At 40.5% G+C, this 15,666-nt stretch overlaps 1 protein-coding gene across 3 annotated transcripts in view; it reads left to right on the plus strand.

The window, feature by feature from the left end:
* LOC309612449 (uncharacterized protein) overlaps positions 1–15,666 on the plus strand; it is a 774,344-nt gene that overhangs the window by 428,399 nt on the left and 330,279 nt on the right. For 2 of the 3 annotated variants that reach the window (XM_082358357.1, XM_082358358.1), the window contains one exon: positions 3,519–6,126. In XM_082358357.1, the coding sequence (XP_082214483.1) occupies positions 3,519–3,539 (21 nt within the window). In that variant the 3' untranslated portion in view covers positions 3,540–6,126. Of the gene's footprint in view, positions 1–3,518; positions 6,127–15,666 lie in introns of those variants that run through there. The other variant, XR_014235131.1, reaches the window with a different exon arrangement.

A 15,666-nucleotide genomic window follows, 5' to 3' on the forward strand; every position in this document is an offset into this window, starting at 1 on the left:
TTAACATAAATACCTTCTGATGCTTATGTACAGCCTGGTGACTATTGTTAATAATGCTGTATTGCATATTTGGGAGTTGCTAATTTAAAAGGTCTCATCACAAGAAAAAAATTTGTAACTACGTGTGGTGACAGACGCTAACTAGACTTAGTGTGGTTATCATTTCACAATATATACAAATAGCAAATCATTATGTTGTACAACTAAAACTAATATAATGTTATATGTCAGTTGTACCTCAATAATAAAAAAAAGGCCAGTTAGCTCTGCACAGGGTAAATCTCTGTAATCCAGTAAATTATAAAATTTCTAGCCTTAGTTTAGCCTTTTATTCCTTTCTGTGATGGAGTTGACTCTGTGTGTGTGTGTGTTATATGCATGTGTTTTGGGGAGGTGAGTGGAGAGTAGACATGAAAATGAAAAAAGTTATTAATAGTACAAATCCTCCCCACAGATGGTAATGGTGAGTCAGTAGCATGGTCATTATACACAAGCAAATGAATTTTGGTCTCTTTAATCTTTCATGAAATGAAATTAGTTCTCTTCCTTTAGGTTTTTCCCTGAGCAGAATTTTAGGGAGACTAGGTGATAGTGAAAGTTAGGGGAACATTATATTAATATCTCCTTAGAATATGAAATAAATACAAAAATGATGTAATAATCTGCACAGGTACACTTAGGTATGAATCATTAGCTTGTTTCATTCATTCATTCAACACCTACTTATTGGGCACCAGATGCTGTTGAGGAGACACCATGACAATTATGGACATAAACATGAATTTGGCAGTCTCTTCTCACATTGTGGTTGATAATGAACCTTATTCTCTGAAACAATGAAACAATTCTCCCAGCACAGAACCTGTCCCATAGGCTAGGTAAAGTAAGTGTTTTCTGACAAAAGTCACTGTTTCCCAAAGTGTGCTCTGTGGAACACTAGCTGGAAGTGCTCTGGGGGAAAAATAATGAAAAAGAGATTCCTGGTCAAAATGTTTGGAAAATAGTAGCTATTATCTTTCTCTCCTGAGGATTCAGAAAGAACAGTTATATATTTAAGGCTCTGAGAATTTTGTTTAATCCAGCATTTCCAAAGCTCATTTAATTGGGGTACCCTTTTTAAAAGTAAACTTAGTAACCCCCATGGAACACATGTTAGGGAATACCAGGCTAAATGAAAGTGAAAATCAATGTCGGAAAGACCTCTAATAGTTTAAACAAGCCATGGAAACCTTCAGTTCCTCCCCTGACTGCATGACTGAGGCCCCATCCCTCAGAGGCCTCATTATTGTGTCTTTTTGACTTAGTTCAGAAGAGAAATTTTGACTAAACTAGTAATATTGGGATATATATGTACACACATATATATATAAAACACACATGTATATACACATACATACATATGTATATGCATATATGTGTATGTGTGTTTGTATATATATATATATATACACATAAATATAGTTTATAAAGCAAAACATCACTAGACAAAAACACACCAGTCTTAAAAATTACTGCCATTATAGTTCTTACGGAATCACACTTCAAGCAAATTCTAGGTATCTTTCTATCCCAAGTCACCTCGATGATTTTTATATTATTAACCACACAAGTAGAATTTAATGGGAATAGCTCAAATAAAACTTGCCCTCACACTACCTTTGATTGTCAGTTTCCATTTCCTGAATGGCATTGATGGGGGTTCTACTTTAAATCCTTCCGAAATCATTGAGGATTCCTTCTACATTTAAGAAATATGAATCAAGTTTAATTGAAAAAAAATGAGAGAAAATGTGTTTTTATGCTGCTCTGATAAATCTGTGACAAGGCAGTAATTGTAAAACAATACATAGGTGAGAAATAGGAGATGACAACTCAAAGCAGCAAATGCTGGTTGTATGGAATCACATTATTGCACTGGATTATCAGCCTCTTTTCTATCGCATGCTTCCTTGGGAAAAGCTTGGAAATCAGGTGCATATTTCTGTATCTATTATTTTAGTTATACAGGTGGTTTGTTGAACAGGACTTTTATTTTTGGCTCCCAAAGTTGACTTCATTCCCTGAGCAGTGTGACTTGAGTTTCTTTCATATATAGCCCTGTTTCAGGCTCCATGAAATTATTCCTTTTTTCCCTTCCTTCTGGATGTTGTTGCCACTGTCAAATGGGAAATACCTAGAAATCGGAGATTAAAAATGTAAATTTTATAAACAGAAATCAAAGGTCCTAAATCCTTAGCAAAGAAAAGCCAACATAAGTAAGAACATTAAAAACATACATAAATAGTGCTTCCAGGCTGAATATGTTAAATAATTCAACAGTTAAGTCATAAGCATTCTTAAACTTAAGTATAAAAATGCCCTTGACGATATTTCATGGCTGTGCATTTCTTTAAAATATTTAGCATTCTCATTAAAGAGAATGACTTTAGTTTATATATTAGTTACACTCCTGCTTGTTAATATGAAGGAATTTAGGAGCAAAAAGCATTCTTATGTATATAAGCAAAAGGCAATTTGCATACAAAGTTGGACAACTATTCACTTTTTATTTATTTCTGGATCATCAGCATCTACATATAGCTATACAGCATTTAAACAAATTTGTTTTTTAATGTGCAGTATTAATATTCTCTGCCCCAAAGTGCCATTTGCTAATGCCATTGTGAAGACAGGTTCCTTCAAAGCTACACGGAAGTCCCTGCTTTAGAAAGACTTAATGAACCTTACATTTTTTGGAATACTGCACAGTGTAATGCCTATTACATATTCATTGCTAGAATGGAAGATTTCCTTTAACTCTGAGCTTCCTGGTCTAGCTCTCTGTAAAACATTGTCAAAAGTCACCAGAGACTTTCGTGGAAAATTGTGACTCTTGATAGCAGGATGTAATGGGGAGGTTTAGAGTAGAGAAGCCAGGAGCCTATCGCCCCACAGGGAGATGTTCTGACAGACAAATGGATGGATGATACAATTTTTGACATAATGGGATGAAAAAGTTTATGCCAGAAAGAACTGAATTAAAGTTATTACTTTAAAAGAAAGTCTGAAGTTTGAAATCATCAGAATTTCCAATGTGTGCTTCATTTCACTGCTTATATGCAGAAAAGATTTTAAAACACAGATGCTGTCAACTGATTTATAGAGTTACTAACAAGGCGGCCATAAAATTTTAGTTACCTCTTTGGAAATATCCACAATAATAAACACAATGTTCCTTTTTTTCTCTCTCATATTTTTAATAAAGAAAATCTAACACTGTTTTTTTATATTCCTACTTTCTCCTTGCAAAATGCAGAGAGATAATATTCAGGGGCGGGGGATACACTTCCAGGGGATGGAAGAATGGAAGATACCACGGCATAGCTGTTCACCTTTGTTGAAAAAATGCTTCGTAATGTAATGAGGGGCTTGGAAATCAGCAGTAATGACTGGGCTGCAGGCCTCTGTAGGTGTGGTGAGGACTGATCTGAAAGTGTTACCAACCATCTCTCCTTTATATTTACTCTGTGTGACTCTAGTTTGCCAGCACCGAGGACTAACGTCAAATGCAGCCCCCCCTGACATACACTCCACCTCATTCAGTCAGCTCTGGATGATTGGAAAGATAATGCTACCTTCATTCTCCTAATGTTCTCCATTTTATTTCAGATGCTTAAAAAGATCACACAACCCCATAACTGGCTTCCATTACACCCTGTCTTGTTCACGTTTAAATTAGTCCGTACTATCATTTCACCAAGCACAGTACTTTGTGCCTACTCCTATTACTTCTTTTCTTACTTTGTACGGATTTTATTCATTTAGTGTCTGTCCCCTTTCTGGATGGTTCCATGAGGGTCACACTATGCCTTTATGTCTTGTCAGTGCCCACCAGCCTGGGTCTAAGGAGACATACACTCTCAGCATTGAGCAAGGGAGTGCCTCTTTCATTTTTCACCATTTGTCTCATGGTACCCTTGGCCCTGCTGCTATCAGAGTGCCTGGCACATAACAAGAGCTCAATACACACTTGGCAAATGTCAAAATGCCTTACTAGATGAGTAAAATTTAAAGCATGTTGTCTATTCTTGGAGTAGACACCCTAATAAAATTGTTCTCTTGCCCCCAACATTTTGGAAGGTAGACAATCATCACCATATTGCAGCTACCAGAAATAGGTTTCATTTAATCACACAGGAAAAGGGAACAGTCAGACTTAGTGAGGGGGTGTATGTCAAACAGTGCAAAGCGTTTACCACTCCTGGGACTCAGGCAGTAGAACTCTTAACGATCCAAAGCTACTTTCTAAGTAATGCTAAATAATGGCTTAAAACATACAATTCATTAAAATTAAGTATATAGAATTATGAATATCAAAAGAAAACAGGAAAGGAAAACAAAGGGAAAAAAAAGAAAGGATAGAAAATAAAAGGAGACAGAGGAAAGAAAAAACACTGGTGGCTTAAAGGAATTCACTCCCCTCCCTCCACTGAATTCAGGAACTGGCTTATGTGTATGAAGAGATAATCCAGTGGCATGTGTGTTAGCAAGAAATATTCCGACAGTTCAGTGACTAGGAGGCACTTGTATAGACTCCCAATTCTTACCATTAGCAGGGAAGGGGAGAAAAATGTAGATCCTGGGAAAGTAGTACTGTTTAAATATGTAAACAATATGTATGTAACGGGAGATGATAGTGTGATGCCATTTGATTTTTTTATGTTATTCTATCAAAAATAACCCTAGGCCCAACATGCCCTTCAGAGAAATAAATTCTAGTTTTCAAACTTTAAGATCACTTGTCAACTTTGATTCTTAAGCCTTAACAGCAAAAGGGGTATCAGTTTATATTATGGCAGTGATATTTAAGAAAAAAATATTTTTAATATTTGTATTAGGAATACCTTCTTGGAAATTAGATGATGATGGTGATGGTGATGATTATGATGATAAACATACATTAATTTTTATAGTGTTTTATTAAATGCATTCTCCAGTGTTATCCCATTTGATTCCCATAGAATCCTATGGCATGTAGGCGCTGGAACAATCAGAATATCAAAAAAGGAAACTGAGGTTCACAGAAGCCCAGCAACTTAACTGAGGTCAACTGGTGAGTACACACGCTCAGCCACTCAGTCTTAAAACCAAGTGGAAAGAACATTCCTTTCTGTGCTGTCATTTAAATGTATCACAAATCACATCGCACAACTGAAACCACTATTGAGTTATTCTATAAAGTATAAAGAGCTACAGGCCTGGCTTATGATATTTTAATTTCATGTGTGTGCCTTAACACATCATATCCATTAAAAATTACTTTGGGGGATTATTTGATGCTTGCTGGGTTGCCTTCCTGGTTTTAAAAGGACACAGCTTGTGTGAATGGAATTCATACCAATATTTGAGATGACTGAAGAACAGACAACCTAACGTGAGCTCTTTTTGTATGGAAAAAAATGCCATATTTTCCTAATTATGACAAGCACAAAAGCCACTGTTTTTAGTCAATGCCCCAGAGCCTCACAAAAGAATGGCTGGACAAGCCAGTAGCTACCAAGGAGAGGCAGTGGGCATCTACTGGAGCTCTAGGACAGGTTGGCACATTGCTCAGCAGTGTACCGGGTAGATTTGGACGGCATTTATTGGAAAATGAACCAATAATGACACAGCCCTTACACAAAAGTCCTTGTGCCCAGTATCAACCATTCAGCATCTAACAGTTCAGTGGACAGTCTCTCTGGGATGAATTTCAGCCATGCCAACACCCAAAATGCAATAAACAAAGCCACAAAATGTGAGAGAGACACACAACCAAGTGACTGCAAAGCATCAAATGGAAGTAACGCCATGAGCAAGAGATTGCCAAGTGTGGCTTAACAATACAGTACAGGCTGGCCACAGGGCAGTTGTTACTGCTCACAAACAGTTGACATCTGCCACCTAAACCAAAAATCATTTGGAGACCCAAGAACACACCAGCCCCAGAATGGTATGCCAAAGAGTCAGGGGAAAACTCGTGGATTGCAGGATAGAAAACAATTAGAAGGCTCGTAGTATCTCAGTAATCTCTCTCTCTCTGTGTCTCTGTCCCTTGCTCTCTCTCCCTCACTCAGATACACGCACACCTACTTTTATATATGTGTGTGTATACACACACACACACACACACACACACACATAAATATATATGATATATATGAATATATATATATATACTCAAGTACATATGAATAGAAAAGCATACAATATAGAAAAACAAGTTGCATCTGTCCAGTGCCAAGCATCTATGTGGTTAATTGCTTTTAGATTTCATGTGCTATGCTTGGGAAAACCTAAGTCAGTTCTCACTGGATTTTCAAACAGTCATGTACTGCTAATGGGGAACATCATAACCCACAAAAGTCAGACGCAAAGTGGCCCCTTAATTTATTTGAAGACTGGGTTCAGTACATGGAGATTATGTTGTCAACATAATCTATGCAGAGAGGTATACCAGTTGGTCCCTTGGCTACTCTTTACCCTGCTGATCCTGAGAAATTTAAATTTTGTCTGAAAGGGGAATTTGGAAAGCCCTGGATGTAGTAAAGTATTACCTTGTTTAGATATAGCACTACTTCAGATGACAAGCAACATCTGCATGTTGGGTTCCAGGGCTCTTTGAATAGAATGAAGTCAGTAGTATGACAGTAGGTTGTTTATGAGAGATACAAACTGAGAAACCACACAAAGGGAGGCACCAGAGACCCAGCTCCACAGAGAGAAAATGAATCTAAGTGAGATCCTGGAGAACCATATTCAGAGAGTAGCACAAATTTGGCTGTGCCCTTTGGCAAATTCCATGTAAGCGTGTTTCACCCTTCTAACTTTTTGGAAACACAAATCTCCGTCCACTTGGGAACTTCTACATTCCCAAGTCTTTTTCGTTCTTTGCAAGTTTTCATTATTTAATTTGTCAATTATTAATTAGTTTCTGGGACCGATGTTAGATGATGTTGGTTGAGAGGAGTGCCTAGGATTAAACTGACTTCGTGAGTACCATATCCCTGAGTGGCCTCAGTGGGGAGACTGAGTCTTCTTCCTCAGTCCTTGGAAAAGGGCAGGCTACTTCCTGGGCCATAGGGCACATTTGCTCTCTGGGTTCATCAGTCCCGCTCTATAGCAGGGGTGGAGGCAAAAATTGTTCATGAGAAATAGTGACATCCAGATGCCAGCTGGGCTCTGCAGGGCTGTGACTGTGCATGGGCTTCTCTGTCAGAAAATGGGAAGATAGGAACTGTGGCTTTCTAAGCTCCTGGCTGTTCTACTGTTCAGACCCCCATATGCTATCTGAGCTGGTTTTATTCACAACATTTCTGACACCAAATGTGTGTGGGTTTCCACACCAGCAATCAGTTCTCCAATTCTCCTGCACCACCGCCTGCCCAACAGTTCAATTCCATTCAGTTCTGATCCCATCCGTGGTTAGCACAGACCCACGGGTTGAGGGCTCAGTCCCATAGCTTGTCCTTGCTTCTAACCTTCCAACACCAATCCCAAGTCCCAGTACTTCTGACGAACTGGCATTACATTCTGAAGTTCCTGTGAACCACCCCACCCCACCCCCGCCCCTTTATGTTGGATAATTCCCTAGAATGACTCACAGAACTCAGGAAAGTGCTTTACTTGCTCTTACTGCTTTAGTATAAAGGATACAGGAACAGCCAATTTGGGGGGAGGTGGTGCCTGGAGCTTCCTTTCCCTTTCTGGGTGTGCAACTCTCCAAGCACCTCAATGTGTTCACCAACGCAGAAGCTCTCTAAATCCTATCGTGTAGGGGTTTTTATGTAGGTTCCCTTACATAGGCATGATTGATTAAATCACTGGCCTTTTGGGATGAACTCAGTCTCTAGTCTCTCTCCCTTCCTCAGAGGTCCTGAGGTGAGGCTGAAAGAACTGACCTTTCTGGTGACAGCCCCCATCTGAAGCTATCCAGAGCCATCTCATTAGCATATCAAAGACACTTATCACTCCAGAGATTTCAAGGGTTTTAGGAGTTGTGTGCAAGGAACTGCCTAAGATAAAAACCAAATCTTTGTTATTGTACCACACTATCTATCGAAGAAAATTTCCTTCCCGGACGACATTTTTTTTCACCTTCTATTCCATGCCCTGTCTTATTAGAACACCTTTTAATTCAGCTAAACTTCTGGGTCCTCTTTCTGAGAGTCCTGTGTGTCAGCACTGCATGCCTCCTGTCCTCTTTGTCTCTGGGAGGGAGGACAGTGGGGTTCCCTTCTCCATTCCATGACTCACCAGTCTTCCCAGTGTCTCTTAGAACTGGCTTTCAAAGGGCTAGTGCATCCCAGCAGGAAATGTGAAAAAGAGCAATGAATAAAGGGAGTCTTCTCTGTTATCAGAGGCATCACCAGCCTCAGACAATTGGTAAGGGTGTGACAGTCAGTTTGGCACTACTGAAAAAGTTTTTCAAAAGCCATAGCTTCTGCCCTCTAGGGGCTCAGATAACTAGTAACAGAACAGTTAACACATATAGGGAAAATACACAGAACAGTAATTGTATAAACAACAAATAATTAACTGTACTTACTAAATAGGTAAAAAGAATAGCTTAGTTGACAAAACACAGGCCAGGACTCCGGATCAGGGTGTGCTCTGTGACTAAAGGAAATAAATCACTTAGCCCTTCTGTGATGTTGTGAAATGAGGGCAATGATAACCCCATCTCAGAGCTCTAAGATAGGGAGTGAGAGCGCATTAGCGAAGGTGGCCATGAACTGCTCGATGTTAGGAAGGACATTATGGCGCCTTGAGAAGAGTACTGAGCACTCGTGGTAGGCACTGTACTGGCCATGAATATGACAGGTGATTTCGGAGAAGGGCAGACGTGGATACACAGGTTACTATTGTGAAACAGACTGCGGTCAGTCTTGAGTAGGGGATACCCGAAGTCCTCTGTGGTCTCATCACCTGTCTCCATCCTCCTTGACCTCCCTGTCTCATTACTACACTGAGGCCCCCTCTCCCTGGCAGTCTCTCTCCTCTTGATTTCCATAATATGGCACTGTCTTGGTTTTCCTAGCTCTCTCTTTTGAACTTGGTATTATAAGCATTTAAAAAAAAATGTTGACACATATTCGTTGTAATTATAATATGTAAATGGGTGAATGATATTCCATGATGTGGATATATCATGATTTACGTAACCATTCCTGTGGGTAGATATTTAGGTTGATTCTGTTTTCACTCCTTCAATAGGTGAACAGGTCAGAGAGTATGCACATCTCTTAAAATGTCTTCTGCGATGCAGAGGCTTGCACCTGGTTCTCTTATGGCTAGTCACATGTAAGGACTGTTCCAGCACCTCCCTAACTTCTATTTATATCGTTTGTCAATAATTCCTGCTCTTTTATGTCATCCCTCAAAACCCTGACCTCAGTCTTCTTTCTTTCTTTTTTTTTAATTTTTATTTTATTTTATTTTTGACTGTGTTGGGTATTTGTTGCTGTGAGTGGGCTTTCTCTAGTTGCAGAGAGCGGGCTTCTCACTGTGGTGGCTTCTCTTGTTGCAGAGCACGGGCTCTAGGCGTGCGGGCTTCAGTAGTTGTGCCTCGCAGGCTCTAGAGCGCAGGCTCAGTAGTTGTGGTGCACAGGCTTTGTTGCTCTGTGGCATGTGGGATCTTCCCGGACCAGGGCTCAAACCTGTGTCCCCTGCATCGGCAAGTGGATTCTTAACCACTGTGCCACCAGGGAAGCCCCCTTTCTTTTTTACTATAGTTTTCCTCTAAATGGACTATAGAGACCTCAAAAGCAACTCAGCTGAGGGATCTCGAATAGATACCTGTCTCTGAACTGTCATCATTGAGACATCCAAACCACCATCCATCCATCTATCCACCCATCAATTATGGGGCCCCACCGCATACTCCATTTATGTGCTTTTACTGGAGATACAAAGATGAAGACATGGCCTCTGTCCTCAGGACATAAATTGATTAGTGGAGATGAGGGAAAAGATAGACAAACAAACACCTGATTCAGTACAATTTATACAGAGTGGATGGGTGTTCCTGGTGGGGGCTCCTAGCTTGATGTGGAAAGTGGGAGGGTGTGAAGGACAGTTTCCCAAAGCAGGTGACATCCACACTGAGTTCTGAAAGATTCATGAGTATTTAACCAGGTTAAGGAGGATAACGAAGAGCGTCTTAGTCAGAGAAATAGCAAGAGAAAAGGAAAGGAAGAGAGAGAACATGGTGTATTTGGGGAACTGCAAGCAGGTCAGTAAGCCAGTGTGTGTGTGTGTGTGTGTGTGTGTGTGTGTGTGTGTGTGTGTACCCATGCGCATGTGTGAAAAGCCAGTGGAACTCCAAAAGGAACAAGAGCATGGAATTTCTTGTCCATCACACTAAAATTTAGACTTTCCTCAGAAGGTAGTAGAAAACCATTAAAGGATTTTAGGTGGGAGAGTAGCATGATCAGGTTTGTTCTTGAGGAAGACTGCTCTTCCTGCAGTGGGGAGAATGACCTGCAACCAGGAAGGACAGAGGCAGGGAGAGAAGTTATGTACATGATGGAAGAGGTGATGAGGACTTAGGTGATAGTGAGATGTAGAAAAGGGAGGAAATACAAAGCTATTAAGGATGTAGAATTGACAGAAGAATTGATTGACTATTTGGGAAGGAGTGAACAGGAGGCATTAATGACTCCCAGGTGGTTGTCTGGGTGGCTAACTTTTCCTACAGCTTCAGTATAGATTGGACCAGCTGAAATCATCCAAGGAAAGTTGGTCAGTTGTGAGATAAGAGGAAGGTCAAGGACAAAACCCTGAAGATCACTAGCATTTTCATGCCAGGTGTTCCTCACGAAGGATGCTGAATTTACAAGGGCCCAAAACCAAAAGCTTCCATCTTTAAATCAAGGCTCTCCAACAATACTCTCTAGCATTAAATGGTACTATAGCAGCTGCTAAAATTCTTGACATTTGTATGTGTCAATAATGGTGTAAAGTAGGCTCTATTAGTCTTTTTTTTTTTTTGGCTGCGTCGGGTCTTAGTTGCGGGGTCTTCCTTGAGGCATGCGGCATCTTTCGTTGTGGCGCTCGGGCTTCTCTCTAGTTGTGGTGTTCGCATTTTTTTCTCTCTCTAGTTGTGGTGCGTGGGTTCCAGAGTCTGTGGGCTCTGTAGTTTGTGGCACACGGGCTCTCTCATTGAGGTACCCGAGCTCAGTAGTTGTGGTGTGCGGGCTTAGCTGCCTCGTGGCATGTGGGATCTTAGTTCCCCAACCAGGGATCGAACCCACGTCCCCTGCATTGGAAGGCAGATTCTTTACCGCTGGGCCACCAGGGAAGTCCCTCTATTAGACTTTTATTGATGACAATTAGGGAGGCTAAGTAACTTACTCAAGTTTATGCAGCTGGTAAGAGGAGGAATCAAAATCTGGCCCATGTCTGTCTAATGCCCAAGCCATGTTCCTTCAACCGTGTCACACCTTTGACACCTCAAGGTGGCTGCTCCAATCCACCATGCCAGCCCCATCTGTAATGCTGCTCTGCTTTATTTCCATCAATTCACATCCAGACTTCCTCTAGGAAGCTATGTCTCCCCCTCTAAAGCATTCTTCCTGACTCATTTTATCCTCCATTTTGCATCTCCCCCATGATATGTTTTATATTGTTTATAGTTCTTTCTGGTTTAGATTTTGGAGCAATTCAGCCAGAATATATTGAATACTAACTGTGTGCCAGATGTGACAATAAGCGCTTTCTAATATGTTACACTGTGACCTAGATCTTGGCCATGTAGATGTATGCTGCTCCTTGATGAAGTAAAAATCCTCATGCATGTGTATTCAACCTCTTTTTAAGGTTCTATATTGGTAACATAGAGCTGATTGTGTACTGGTGCTTGAAAAATGCTCACGATAAGGATGAATAGGTAAATGTAAGTTCAATCAAGTGTTTATTGAGCACTTTCTGTGTTTATCACTATCCTAAAGAGTGTAAAGTACAAGTAACACAGGAATAAATATAATCTATATCTTTACCTATAACTATACCTGTATTCATCCATTCATTCAGCTATCTTTTTTTTTTTTAATATTTATTTATTTATTTATTTTTTGGCTGCGTTGGGTCTTCGTTGCTGCGCGTGGGCTTTCTCTAGTTGTGGTGAGCGGGGGCTACTCTTCATTGCTGTGCGCAGGCTTCTCACTGCAGTGAGTGGCTTCTCGTGTTGCAGAGCATGGGCTGTAGGTGTGTGGGCTTCAGTAGTTGTAACACGCCGGCTCAGTAGTTGTGCCTCGCAGGCTCTAGAGCACAGGCTCCATAGTTGTGACGCACAGGCTTAGTTGCTCCGCGGCATGTGGGATCTTCCTGGAACAGGGCTCGAACCTGTGTCCCCTGCATTGTCAGGCAGATTCTTAACCACTGCGCCACCAGGGAAGTCCTTTTATTTATTTATTTATTCAGCTATCATTTATTGAGAACATGCTGCATGCCTAACATACCTCCCAAAAGTTCAAATATATTCAAGCTGCTTACTCTTACCTCTAATTTATAGGTGAGGAAATAGGCTCAGAGAGATTCTGTGACTTGCCCATGGACGCACAGCTTCTGGTGACAACATTGGGATTGGAACTGTGGTCTATCAGATTCCAAAGTCTGTGCTTAGAGGGAGAGAGAAAGAAAGGAAGGAAGGAGGGAGGAAAAAAGGGAGATGAGAAAAAAGGAATGGAAATTTTAAAATAAATAAACATGTAATACAGGTAATCAATTTAGGAGACAGAAAGTTGGACCTACATTGGTGTCGAGAAGGGTGTCTGGCAAGCACAGACTAAATGCAGTCACAGAGGCACACGTCTTCTTTCATTGTCTAAAGAGAGGGAATGCTCTTCATGAATGTGACTTGTTCTAGAGCATATCGCAGACCTTAAAAAAGTCTTAGGAAGAGAAATATCCTGGAAGATAAAATCCATGAAACCAATGGGTAGCCAACCTTTCTCAGAGGTGCTACAATTGAGACTTCATTGATATGGCACACAGAGCAGAACATCTGATAATAGTAAATGAGCTGGGAAACCTAACAGTCACTTGGCTCTACTGTACAAATATTTAAAGGTATCACAGTTAATAACTTATATAATAATACAAAATAAGATAATGTCAGATGTGGGAGCTGATTTACTCCCATGTCCTGCTTTGGGGGCTGCTAAGATCTCTGCTACACTGTTCTATTAACATGGTTGTTCACTTAACAGAACTAAATGTTCTACACTTTCTTTCACTGACATTCAATTTCTCACTGGAACGAGTGGCACCCAATTTCCTCTTGTCTGTGCATATAGCAAAGCCACCTATGAAGCCATGCTTGGCAAATTTTTTCTGTAAAAGGCCAGATAGTAAATATTTCAGGCTTCTGGGACCATATAGTCTCTGTTGCAACAATTCAATGCTGCCGTTTGTAGTGTGAAGGCGACCACAGATAAAACATAAAGAATGAGCGTGTGTGTGTTTATTCCATAAAACTTTTCTTATGGGCACTGAAATTGGAATTTAATAATATTTTCATGTGTCAAAAAATTGAATTCTTTTGATTTTTGAACCCACTTAAAAATGTAAAAACTCTTCTTAGCTTGCGGCTGCACACAAACGGGTAGTGGGCTGTATTTGGCCTGCAGCCCCTAGTTTGCTGACCCCTGCACGGAAGCACAGAAATCTTAGGGCGCTTAGACTCTTCTATGTACTTAGGTGAGCTTTCCAGAAGGAAGTGGTTAGCTAACTCCATTAGTGCCTCTGAGCTTCAACTATTAATTGACATTATTTCTTAATTCCCAGCTATATTTTAAGGTATGAACCTAAGGAATTTTAAAGTCATTATGTGGGTGAGGGACTGTTAAAAATAAATCCTTCAGGTTTAGAAGTGGTAGAGAGGGAATAGAAGGTGTTAGCAAATCCAGGAGTTTTCAGGCAAGCGGTTCAAAAAACGTCGAGGTGGGCCACAAGTCGCCGCTAAAGGTCATGGGTAGCACTTTGCGTCTTCTCTTTATGTACTTTATGCCTCTCATAAAATAAAGTTAAAGCAGTTTAATTTAACAGTCTAATTAGTAATGGATTTTTCATTTTATCTTTTTGACTATGCAATACAAAGATGAGATCTGGATTTGACTAGGGCCAGGAAAGGATATTTATATAATAGTAGTTTAAATTAGGGCTTTCCGACAGCAGCATCTAGATGGAAAAGGATCTGTTGCTGTTTGATTGCTAAAGAATTGGTGGGTGTGGGGGGAGATATAGCTGTATATTTTCTCCAAATAAGAGGTCCCAGAATTGGGGGTGCCCTTTGAGTCTCACTTCAACATCATGCATTTCCTTCCTTATTTTATACGTGGTCAACAGAAAGGATAAAACCACTGTTGTGTTGGCTGTATCCAAGGGTGGAGGGTGCTGAGTTTACTGTCTCCACTAACATTTTATTTGTTCTTCTTTGTAACAGTGTTCCCTGTGGGCTAAGTGTGAGTTCCTTTTCTTCTCTTTCTTTCTTACTCTCTCACATTGGAAATGGGGGTGGGGGAACCTTGCCCAACAGATCTAGAAATCCAGCACCTTGGGATTCATTTTCTTAATTGGTTTTACACCTCTGAGCCACAGCATGAGGGGCTGGGGCAAAGACGAAGCCTGGAGTAAAGACTTGATCTTGAAACTTGACCAAGAATTGAGAGAGAGCTGTCACCCCAGGGAATTCAGTGAGACTGTACAAGTGCCCTCATTTTAGAAGGGGAAGGATGGGCGAGAGGCTACGGGACCATGGTTGATTCATACTTTTCCTGTATAAGCCAGAGAAATGGCTACTTTTAAATTTGACTTTGTGATTTAATCTCTCTAGAATTATTTAATCCTCTTCCCCCACTTCGAGTGATCAGCCCCAAAACAGCAAGGAATATCCCCACAGATATAATAGTCACTAGAGAACATACAGCTTTTCAAGCTGAAAATAGGATTTTTTTTTTTTTATGAGCAATCCTGTCAAAACACAGAGTAAGTCCCTCAACCCATCAAAAAAAAAAAAAATCCTTAAAAAGTTCATGTTTCCATTCATGCTGTAACAAATCTGTCCATTTGGGGGGATCTCTAATTTATTTAAAAAATAAGATGCCTACAGTTTCCTAAGCTGTATTTTGTAAGGCAGCAGTAACTGACACATATTTTTCAGCATTTTGGTAAAGACAAAAAAATGTGTCTCCTTTGGAAAACAAGTTGTTTTCCAATGATGTACATTCAACTTATATTTTGAAAAACAATACTTTTTATTCTAAAAAGCAGCCCTCTCCGTGCACACAGTGCAGGTGGACGTGTGCAGAGCTCAGCCTCCACTGGCCCTCCTTCCATGTTTGGGAGAAGAGGGCTTCCGCCTCCAGGTCAGGGGCGCTTGATTCACATGTTCTGTGAGTGCCCTGAGCTCTGCTTCTCCAACTTTAAGGTGGGCTTCTTCTTCAGCTCCCTGGGGATTGCAACCCCAAGGTCCTGGAGCCAGTCAGCATCTCAGGTTAATTGTAGGAGTTTTCTTTCCCCACCCACAGAGATGAACACAGAGAAACCAATTTGGTAGTTACTCTGCCTCCTGGTGCCCTCCTGAATTACTCCAGGAAAAAACTAAGCCAGAGGTATATTTACCCAAATCTGGGTGGAAAAATCATT

Source organism: Balaenoptera borealis (genome assembly GCF_965194805.1).
Source record: "Balaenoptera borealis genome assembly, chromosome: 15".
Classification (NCBI taxonomy): Eukaryota; Metazoa; Chordata; class Mammalia; order Artiodactyla; family Balaenopteridae; genus Balaenoptera; species Balaenoptera borealis.